General features: G+C 42.9%; 1 protein-coding gene across 2 annotated transcripts in view; it reads left to right on the forward strand.

The window, feature by feature from the left end:
- Window positions 1–12,111, forward strand: part of TFR2 (transferrin receptor 2) — a 281,463-nt gene that overhangs the window by 264,900 nt on the left and 4,452 nt on the right. For both annotated transcript variants that reach the window (XM_069644858.1, XM_069644850.1), the window contains 5 exons: window positions 1,420–1,487; window positions 3,300–3,376; window positions 9,413–9,497; window positions 10,585–10,812; window positions 11,693–11,833. In XM_069644858.1, the coding sequence (XP_069500959.1) occupies window positions 1,420–1,487; window positions 3,300–3,376; window positions 9,413–9,497; window positions 10,585–10,812; window positions 11,693–11,833 (599 nt within the window). The remainder of the gene's footprint in view (window positions 1–1,419; window positions 1,488–3,299; window positions 3,377–9,412; window positions 9,498–10,584; window positions 10,813–11,692; window positions 11,834–12,111) is intronic.

Here is a 12,111-nt window from a genome sequence, read left to right on the forward strand (position 1 = left end):
TAGATATAAGCCACTCTTGATACTGTCCGACATTACAGTCAAGGGTGACATCCACTGTTTTAGCCAAGTTGTCATGGTGGAGCAAAGTGACATAAGAGAGTCAATTTTTGCCAACATCCCATTCGCAGACAATGAGGAAGTCGAGACTTCTGTCGCTTCCGCATGAGTAATTGCAGCCGACAACAAGGAACTCTCTCCATCGCTGTTAAAGTCTGACGTGTCAGATGAAGATCGTAATCTCTGAAAATAAGGGCTCGCTGAGAGTTGAAAACCAATAATGTTGTCATGACATAAAGCAATGGCAGGTCGCGTGTTCACGCTCCATGGAATTTCTTCTGTGTGTGCCGCCGACTCCCCGCTATCCCTGTGGCGACTATTTGTGGCCTAACATTGTTGGTAAACTCATGGCCGCTCCTCATCTAACATCCCTCCTATACTTGCTCGCAAGGATTTCTGGAAAACACGCTGAACCTGAACCAATGTATTGTCGGCGATGTTCTGCTGCTTCGTTTTGATTGGCTCATGCGATTTCGCTCGCTTACGCAATAGCGACGTTACGTTTCCTGACCTTTAAGCGCAGATGTGCGTGGGGTGGCGAAGTGTCGAACATTTGACATTGGGCAGACTACTAGTTCCACAGAGAGGGCACTTTATTTCAGCATTGCTCAGTGGCGCCCTGGCGTGCCCCGCGCCTGCAGCCAGCCCTGGCTGGTAAGTGAACATCAGTTTGCGTTCTCAGACTCGCACTTCCTTTACCTACTATATGGAGGTTGTGGAGTGGGAACATATATTTCCCCGCTCCATGTCGCCGGCGTGTTTCTTTCTTAGTATTCTTGTAACCGTACTGTATAGTTTTTCAGATCCATGTGAATACTGAGAAAAAATAACGTCGAATCCCAAAATACCGAATTTCCTTTTTGCGTCGCTTTTTACTACATATAATATGCAGGGTGAGTGGAGCCTCCTCTGCTGTGTGTTTCTCTGCATTGTGGTACACATAGCTTTGCTTGCTCTTCAGTTATAAATGCAGACATTGCCAGAATGCAGGTAAATGAGGCATGCCGGGATGCCCTCCTGACAGGGGACAGTGGGACATGCTGAAAGGGACCAAGAACCTGCTGTGACTTGGGAGTTTTATCAAGAAAGGCCAGCTTCATTTTTCATACTTTTAAACAGGCACACAAGCATGTTATGAATAAAATGTGCGGCATTCCAACACAATTCATATTCTGTTTGGTTCCAACACAAGCAGACATCTTTGTACATGTTTTTAAAGTAGTCCATATTTTCTTTTGCACGTTAGGCTCAGACGTAGAGCCAAACAAGACTGTAGTAAACTCCGAGCCCGGACCGGTCAGACGCGGGCGCGTCCTCCTGTAGGGGTCTGCAAAAGTGATGTCACTTCCTCTTCTGTTTCAGGTGATAAGAAGTTCCTGGCGAAGTCAAGCCCGCTATTCAAGAACCTCATAAAAGACATTATAACAAAGGTAAGAGTGGCCAAAAAAACGACATAGGCCTATGACACGTCTCACTTGGCTATTGGTAAACATGGTTTAGCATGTTAAAAAAAACAAGACAAATATTAGCAACATTGAAGAGAGCATGAAAACGTGGATCTATGTCTCAGAAACCACACATACAGCAGCCAGCAGCACTTTAAAGTTTGGGGTGCCATTTGGCTAGGGCTAGAGGGAGATTTTGGCCAAAACATTTGGAGAGCTGGAGGTTGCCTACGGCTAATCAAAGAAAAGAGATTGAGCCCAGGCTTCCCCGGCCATCCACACTACACCAGGGCAGGTGAAAACTGCAGTACAGTTGTGTAATTCAAACACAGCATATGGTCAAACACTGTATATGGTAATAACATAGCATTTATTCAAATTACAAAACACATTTAAAAATTCATACACATGTGAAAGTAATGTGCGGAGCAACACACAATTATATTGTGACGGACATGGTATCCCAGTAGCCAATATGGGAATATAAAAAGAGGAAACCTTCTTGGACTACAAAAAATTGCTAAAAACTTGGTTATTCAATCAAGACCAATAAAGTCGCCCTCCCAGAGATTGTAAATATTGCTGCATACTTGTATAATGGATCATTGTTATCCTCCTGTCTGAATGCTCACATTATGTATATATTTGTAATATTTGTACGTTTTCATATATTTCATATATATTTCATATTGAAATTTACCTCACATGACCAATTATTACCAAACTGTCTGTAACCTCGCCGTGATAGCCGAGGATCTGAGCATGTAACAAATGTAATAAATATAAATAAAAAATAAAATAGTCCAGTAGGAGTGCGGATTCCTAACGTGACTGTGGAGTTAGTATCAGTGTCAACACAATCATACTCAATCCAGATGGATGTCAAAACATTTCCCTCAAAAATTTCGATACTTGTAAATGTCAAATAATTTCTCTAAACAGGTCAACACAATGGTGTTTCCGGCTCAAAAGGTGAGCTGTATCGTGTATCGGTACGCACTTAAAGTTACCCTCCTGAGCTTTCCTCAGGACCATCGGCACAACGCAGGGCCTAATTCATGGAAGCCTTTTATAATGGCAAAACCGCATTCTGTGAATAAGGGCCTCAGTGCGTAACAGTCAGGTACCCCTATCGGGTGGGGTGGGGGGCAAGTGCCGATTTTGAAAATCACTTTAATTTCTTTTTTGGATGTGTCGGGCCACTTGTTTTTCACACCTGACTATTCGTGTGTTTCAAAAATTCTCTATACCTGTAACATTATCGTACCAGAGCCAGTACAACGTTATTGTACGCTGGGTTTGGGGCCTTCTGCAACAGGAAGGTGTCAGACGTATGGTCAAAGCGTTCTGACAATCAGCGATCCTCAATCTTAAATTCAGAGGTGCCGGGGGAGCTTCGACTGCTCGTCTGTATTCCGAAAGGCGGCGGACAATTCCGCGGACATAGACGCACCAGTAATGACCCGCCACTATGAGTCAGGAGTGAGAATTTGAATCCATTCACTTTAACAAGATCTGATTGAGTAGCAAACAACTTACAATGCATTTTTAAATAATTTAAGCAGTGTGCGTAGTAATATTCTAATCCTAAAATGGTACATTCAGATGTGATCATTCGTGTTATCTTTTGTATTGATGTGCCTTTAAGAATTGATTTGATTAACTGAATTTTGAAGGACACTTTGCCCACTTCATGTTGTCTTGAGTATATCAGCTGCACTTGGAAATGGGTGTTTAAGAGGTGTGGGACCAGCAAGGTGACCAATCGATGTACTACTTCTTTTTCTTTACCCGCAGGTGGACAGTCCGAAAAGTGCTGGCCAGAGCATCTACGACCTTGTGATGTCCCAGGGCGGGGACTGGGAGAGCCTAGTGTAAGTGGCCCGTGCAGTGCATCCACTGAGTAGTAATCCACCCTGTGGCATGAATAGATCATTATGTAGTAGAAATTTTTCTGGTGTTGTTTGGTGGCCATTCAGTTAGATACAAATATTATAACATTCATATGTCTGAGCTGTGGTTATAACCTCCCTCACACTGGACAATGCCCAGCAAAGGGACACATGTGGCTGATGCGGACAAAGGGATCACTTTGCCAGGTTATGTCATGCACAAGAACAAGTTCTGCAATAACGAGATTTCCAACGCCACTGTAAAGCCTTAGAAACTGTAAGATCGAGATTCAAGCTCAATGGGAATTCATTGCTTGAAGGAAAAGGGAGCTGGATCATGTAGAACCCACTTTAAAGGGAGCATGACCTAAAGCTATGATCAAGGGGGGGTCAAATAATGCCATAATATTTCTCCATGGGGTACCTAAACTGGCAGCGAACACTAAAGCACCAAGGGATTCCCTCTTAAATAAATGCCTACATTGGCTTTGTACTGTTAGCGGCTCGGTTTTCGTGACTACGGAAGCTATGGTGGGTTGTTATAGAATGTTCAATGAGGGCGACACCCCATATGACACTGTAAAACTGGAATTCTGGGATCATAGAATGGACATGAGAGTTTTGGGAGGCCACGGGTGGGTTGGCTGGATGTATAAGTCTGGGATCTCAGTTGGCCCGCACCCTTATCCAAGTCTGGTTGGCCAATTGGGAATCATTCCAACTAACCACCCGCTATCTGGAGCAAACCATTTGGTTCTGTATTGTGTCTTTGAGGAATCTTTGTAAGTTCCATCATTATCTAGATATGTTCTCCTAAAATGTGCAGTGTAACAGAAAGCTAGCTTTTCAGGGACCAAGGTTTTTCTTTTTTTCTTTTTTAATTTGGCTGAATTTAATCAACCTTTCAAAATAAAAATTTCCAATATTGCAATTTGTAATTTGCCATTTCCAATTTTATAATTACATATTAATATAACACATATTACAATTAATAAATATCTTTTACATACATAACAATAACTAATATGATCTAACTCCTAGCTAATTATTAAAACAAAAACTAAATAAACCAGAAACAAAAATAAACAGAAGAATAAGTCCATCCCCAATCATTTTCCACTTAGTTGAAAACATTAGCATTTCAAAGGTCAGCTTGAACTTTGATAAAACATGAGAATATATCATCTCAACCCATCAATTTTAAAACAACACCAACACCAATCTATAAAACCAACACACACAGAAAAAATAAATAGACTTAGTCCACCAAATGTATCAAACATTTTGCTGGATATGCCCAGCTTGTAGCCAACAACACTGTACGATACTTTAAAAATCAGCGTTCTTTTCTAAATTTAGGCAATCCAAAAAATTAATCGTGGCAATCTGAATGGCATATACATAGAACTTAGTATCACCGCCCAACATTGCAAAGATTCCAATCCACCCAAGTACTCCACCTAATGACTCTGGTAACAATTTATGTTTCACCTGGATATCCTTAGTAATCCAAAGATTGAAACGTAGCCTCAGAATGCCTGCTCTAATTCTAGGGCTTGGAGCTTTGTCGAAATACATGTCTGCACTTTTTTTGGAGGAAACTTGTAGCAATTTGCATCCTTGTACTGGAGGCATTGTTCTTGCGTGCTGATCCAATCTTTTTCATAAATCTTTGCCTTAGCCTTGTCCGGATTAGTTAGAAGTAAATCAATCCACACATCGGCATTAACTAAATCCTGATAGACTGTTGTACAGAAAAAATATAAGTCGCAACTTTCTTTAAGATTGCAACTTGGTCTATTCCCCAATGGGGTACAATAACCGGATGGTCCATTGCCAGTAGGCTTTTTCTAAACTGGGCACATAAGTGCCATTGGTAGAGCGCCTGAAGAGAAACCAACCCCAGATCATATCTGATCCAGACAATAGGTATGCATGTTGGTAAATTTAATATTTCTTTCCAAAATTTCGATTCCCAGCTGTCAAATTGAAAACCAGATTTAATTGGAAAAGTTTCTAACCCATATAACAAAGTCGGGACTATCTTCATGGTCCAAAAGTACCAAACTGGTGTGATGGAGAATTTCCCAAATTTATGGAGCAGAATTTTTGCCTGAGATATGGCTGTCGTTAGTTTGCCCCCCCCCACCCGCTCCAAATGAGTGGTAGTGGACATTTGCCCCTCAAAAGATATCCCCAAATAGTACTCTGACACAACTTGAAGGGGGATACAATTGATTGTCCAGGTAAATGATGTATAGCCTATCCTTCTTGTAGAAAAGGCTACTATCTGCGTTTTCATAGTATTCACTCTAAGCTCATTTTTTTGAATGTATGTATTGAAAGCTGAAATTAAATTTTGTAACCCCAGTTGAGTCTTAGAGATCAACACTAAATCATCAGCATACATCAGAGATTTTATCTGATGTGTATTAAACTTAGGTGAATCTGAGCTGACTTTATCAAAAGTGTCCCTGACATCATGGATAAAATAATTAAACACAGCTGATGCCTCGAGACAGCCTTGTTTAAGGCCTCGTGCAGTAGGAATGGAATCCGACAAAGCCATCCAAAGAAAGCCTAATGCACACCAAAGTGTCTGAGTGGAGAGCTTGTATAACATCACTCAATGTCGAGGGGCAATGATCGAGTCTCAATTTCTCTAAAAGGAGACCACAGGAAATTGAGCCAAAGGCTGAGTGGAGATCCACAAATGCAAAAAAAACAGTTTGCTCTGTGCCCTGGCATTGTGCTTTAATTGCATTAAGACTTAATAAGTTAATATTTGTACCAAGACCAGGTACAAAACCTGTCTGATGTGGGTCACGCAAATTATTTGCCACTGTCCATGCATTAAAGTCTCTCAGGATAAATTTTGAAAAAATCTTGCCTGGGGCATCTAACAATGCAATCGGACGATAATTTAGTGCAAGGGTTCGATCTCCTTTCTTAAATATAGGGATAATAATAGATGTTTTCCAAGATACGGGAATTGTACGAGTAACTAATACATGTTGAAAAATCTTGAATAGAATATGTGCCCATTCATATGAGTGAGTTTTAAACATCACATTATGCAGACCATCTGGACCCGCTGCTCTAGAGGAGCTAGCATTCATAATCAACTTTTGCAGTAAGTCCACCGAGAAACCTAGGGACCACCTGCTTCCAGATTGGTGCACATATTGTGATTTAGCATAATCATCATCAGAATATAGCTCGGTGTAAAATCTAACCCACTCTGATTCTTGTACACCATTAATCTGGGCTTCTATTTGCATATTATTAGAATAATTTTTCAAAAGTTGCCACGTCTCGGCCGAATTTTTACATGCCAAAGTCCCGGACCAAGGTTTCAAATTCAGCAAATTCAGCAATGGAGGGGAGGTGTGAATAATCAGCAATCAGGATCACTGTTGAGTGGATAAAGTTCCTGAACAGAGCAGTAGCGGTTAAAGTGTCTTGCCGGACCAATCATGGAGAAGAGTATCTCCTATACAATTCTCCCAAGTCCAATCTGGGATGCATATTGCTGGTGCCGGGCATTTTCTGGGTCCACTAGTGGACGACCCCATCTGAGGAAGATCGCCTTTGCTGTAGAATAATGAGGTGCATTAAACAGTCTGGTCCGAGAGCCCTCTGTGATGTGTTTCTTTTCTTCCAGGTGGGATGTGACCAGGAAGTGACAGTGCTGGAGTTTCTACTGTCATATCTCTTCTGCAAGGAGACAGAGCAGTAGGGGGCAACCCCTTTCCTGCTTGTTTATGTAATACATTATAGTATAATGCATAAAGGTGCTGAAGTTCACAGGGATGAATCCCTCTTGGTACAGAGAAGTACAGAGAAGTCCTCCGTATGTACGAGTGTCCCACATCCTTCTGAACTTCAGCACCTTTATGCATTATGCAGTGACTTATGAGCTATCTATATAGCCTGGATTCGATAAAGGCAGCTCTGCCGAAACACGGGTCAAACAAAGGCTCTAACATCACAAAAATAAAAGGAATTTATTAATCATCACTACTTGCCATTCCATTATTTTTCGGCGCACTATCAAGGGATAGCTCAACACAACCATTATATATTGTCAACACGGAATGCGACCTGTTCTTCTCCAGGGAATTTCCTGACAGAGGTGGTCTGGCGGACGTGTTAATCCGCATCCGCAACAACGAGGAGCTCAACAAGCTGCTGGGCAAAGTCACCATTGCCCAGGGCGGTGTCCTGCCCAACATCCAGGCCATGCTGCTTGCCAAGAAGACCGAGGGCCACAAGGCAGGGGGCAAAGCCAGCAAGTAACAGCCCAAGTTACACCCTCTTCAAAACAAAATTAATTAATTGTGTACTGGGAATGTCCACTCCTCTATGCGTTTCCACCAATCCCGGTCATTCCTCATGTCATCAGGGGGTTGAGGAAGTTCATGAAGTCCATGATCCCGATTCCTCCTGATTGGGCCAGGAGGATGTGGTATCTTCTAGACAGGTCCAGCTGCGCATTATTCAGTTTCCCCCAGAGTATAGACCTACTCTCACAAGAGGGAAGACAGTCTTTCCAGTAGCCATCACTTCTGCTTGCAGAGTGAGTGAACTGCAGGCTTTGTCATGTAAATATCCTTCTACTATATGTTCCAAGGAGAAGGTAGTCTTGAGAGTTTGCTCCTCCTTCCTTCCCAAAGTGGTGTCCAAATTCCATCCGACTGAAAGGATTTCCTTGCCAGCATTTTATCCAACTCCTCAGAAGAAGGAAGAAGGGTTACACAGGCTAGACCCCAAAAGGGCTTGTAGCTTCTATATATTTCTAGGATGGCATATGTAAGGCAAGATGATCAACTTGCCCAAGATGGTTACACTGGCCACAAGCTAGGCCAGGCTGTGACTAAGCAAATGTTTTCACGTTGGATCATTCTTTGTATTTCAGAATGCTATTCTATGGCTGGAAAGGATGTCCCAGAAAATCTAAGAGCTCACTCCACCAGGAGTGGCAACTACATTGGCTCCCCAAAGGGGTGTACCAGTGCAGGACATTTGAAATGCTGCAACTTGGTCCTCACTACATTTCTGTTTGGACACTGTCTGGTCAGGATGCTCGGTTTGGAAGGGAGGTTCTCCACAATATAAACTATTGAGAGAACATTATACAAAAATGCCACTTCTCCCACTGCCGTCTTCAAAACTGCTATGGGAGTTTATCAAAGGTGAGGAATCTGTGGGAGAACACAATCCATTGGAAGATCAAATTACTTACCCCTGGTAATATTCTTTCTACTGGATATTCCTCCCACGGATTCCTCATCGCCCTCCCAACCTACCCCGACTGTGGGAGAATTTTTTAATATACTTCTCTTTTTCAACACCCATGAGGGGGTTTATAATCCCCAAGTCGGCTACACAGAGATAGGTAAAAAACTAGAACTGAGGCAACGGGCGCAGTGCGTGCTATTTATACTATCATCAATGTCAGATCCAAGCACAAGGAATGGAAACTCTCGAGGGACATCGACTCGATGCCGCACAGAACCCAAAGGCTTTCTGAGACTGCAAGCAGGATATCGGAGTATATCAAAGATGAGGAATCGGTGGGAGGAACATCCAGTAGAAGGAACATGACCAGGGGTAAGTAATCTGTTCTTCTGAAAGTGACAGTGTATTTTAGACAGCTGTTCCCTGACTTGACTACGGAAGCAGGCTATACCAACCAGTTGAGAATGAGGGAAAGTAGGATGTCGGAGAATCTTTATTCTATATCATGGTGGTTAATCCATATCTCATGTGGTGCAGCGTGTCCTTTAATCTACATTGATAGTACTCTGTTGATGTAATTGGGGTCCTATATTCTGTATTATTAGTGTGTGATATCACGTCTCCTTTATTCTGATGTGATGCGCTATATACATATTGCTGGCGTCCCTTGTTTAAACATCACAGTGCTTACTTTATATCCCTAGCACCCCATTCTTATAACTTCTGACCTTGTGTGACCTTTTTGAGGATCTCATTGGTATTCCTTGCACCCTACAGAATGAGTCCACTGTCCATCGAGAGCGGGGCCTATGCTTTCACTGCCTTCGGAGGAGTGCCAGCCGTTGAGTTCTCCTTTGCCGAGGTGAGACAACCTAGTTGCCATGTGTGTTCAAAAGAAAATGATAACTCAGTTCCCATTGGTCCAGAAAGTGAATATAAGTGAATATAAAAGTATAGTACATGGAACTTGCTGCTAAATCAGAATTAATATCAAAAGAAAAGGTGCTCCCTCAAGAGTACATGAGCACCCCTATTGATAGTGATGGCAAGATCTCACTTTTTAGAAAGGGATGATCACACATCAGCCAGAAGGCAAGGCTTCACAAGTGATGGCACACATATTACCAATAGCCAATGACACCTATTAGGGTGAAGCTAACAACGCATATTAAGAGAAAGTAACATCTCAAATTATAGAGGTGATGTCGCACAGAAGAAAAGAAACATCACAAATTAGAAGAAAGGAAACCTCACAAAATACGGAGAAGGTAATGTCACACAACAGAAAGGGAACATCACACATCAGCAGAAAGGCAAAACATGTAGGTGAGACCACCCATTAAAAGAAAGAAAATGCCACATCCTAAAAGGAAGTTAATGACACACCGGAGGAGGGAACATTGCAAATTAGTAAAGCGGTCATGTCACACTGTAAGAAGTGGGTAATCTCAAATAGGAGAAAAGGAACATCATACAGTCAGAGGAAGGTAATGCCACATATTGGGAGAAATGCAGGGGGACGTAACATCACAATGTCCAACATTATAAAAAATGCCATGGTACATATAAGGGGGAAGGTAATGTCTTCGTCCAGCTGCGCGTAATTTTGTCCATGTAGAGAAAGTTACCACTGTGGGATGAAGTGAGGTAACCATACTTTATTCCTGCATGGCTAAAAGAAGCCCACACATTCGGACAGTGTATTGTATTGCTGTCCTTTGAACCATGTGCTATTCAGGATGTGGGTGCCTCTTTGCTAATGAATTGGCAGCAGGCTGTTATGCCGTAAATAATGTCGCCAATGGCTTTTCCCGGCGACATTATGTATGGGGACATTACGTATGGGGACATTATAACCTGAAACTGTTATGCCACTGTACTGAACTATATTATTGCTGTATTAGATGAGTTTGTGCCCAACATATTCCGATCTGTTCCCTTATGTGCAGGAGTCACGAGTATACCCCTTCTTGAACACGAAGCTGGATACCTACGAAAAGTTGAACTTGATAGTGCAGGGCAGGCTGCCCGCCTTTGCCAAAAGCATGGCAGAAGTAGTGGGGTATATGGTGATGAGGCTCACCCATGACCATCTCCTGAGGCTGGATTATAGCTGCTACAGTGATGAGGTGGCGCAACGCATCTCCAGCTTCAATGAGTATTCCAAGTTGTTGAAGGTGAGAACTCAGAGGGGTGAGATGAACGGGGGAAACCAATGTAAAGCAGGAATGCCAGCACAGCGCCCAAAATGACACCTAGTATTTGACCCAACAAGACAATCATCTAGAAACACAGCTGGAAATTCAACAATATACCCAATGAGATACTCAACATGACACCGAACAAGAACTACAACTGGACACATCCAACTAAGCCCTCAGCTAGACATCCACACTGTCATCCAACAGAACACACCAACAAGACCTCAAACAATTCAGCAAGTAGAATGCCTAACAAGACAACTGGACATGCAAAAACACACAAAACAAGACCTCCAACAGTCCACTTAGCAGGACACTGAACAAGACATTCAATTAGACTGGCAGCTTGACATGCAGCGAGAAACCCAATAGGACATCCAATAAGACACCCAACAAAACCCATGACTAGGCAACCAATAGTACCCACATAAAAACCACCAGGTAGACATCCTATGGACAGGAGGATGTTCTAGTTTGAGGATAACTGTAGAGAGTGTGGTTGACAAAGCACCCATAGATGCTTCACAGGGAGCTTACACAAGCATTTTCAACGAGGGTTGTCATTGAATATCAGAAACAACACTTGTTGGAATACATGTTAGAGGAGCAGTGCACAGATCAGTAGAGTGCGCTAAGCAGACTAAGGGAATGAGTAGAGTGCGCTAAGCAGACTAAGGGAATGAGCTCAGGAGAGGTGGGGAGCGGGAGCCACTGGAATAAGGGAGACACATGCAAAGGCAGCACTGTAGTGACGGATTCCTGTACAAGTAGCACTTCACCTTACACAGTCACCCTCTCTTGATGTTTCTCCCACTCTGATCCTCTCCCATCTTCCTCTTCTCCCTTTTCTCTTTAGGACCGTGGCCTGACGCTGAAGTGGATGTATACGGCCCGGGGAGATTATACACGAGCAGCAGAAAAACTCAAAAATGCCATCCTGAGTTCCGATGGGAAAGATGATAAAATGACCCGCATGTTCAACATCCGTATCATGAGGGTGAGCGACCATGGATAGCCCGTGCGGAATCCTGAGTGTCCAAGACTACTGCAGTGTGGCGGTTGATGGAGTGTGAACGAGTTGAAGGATGCATTAAGTGATAGCAGGAGGGAGTGCAGGAGTGCTAGACTGAGGGAGTGTGAAAGTGCGGGAGGCAGCGCAAGAAACTAAGAAAAAGTGGTGGTGTGCAAAGTGTGATGGAGTGCCAGAATTGGGAGAGGGCAGGATGTGTGGATGTGGCAAAATGCAGATGTGAGAACAAGAGTATGAGGGAGTGT

Source organism: Ambystoma mexicanum, chromosome 1p (assembly GCF_040938575.1).
Source record: "Ambystoma mexicanum isolate Mex_15411 chromosome 1p, UKY_AmexF1_1, whole genome shotgun sequence".
Taxonomy (NCBI): Eukaryota; Metazoa; Chordata; class Amphibia; order Caudata; family Ambystomatidae; genus Ambystoma; species Ambystoma mexicanum.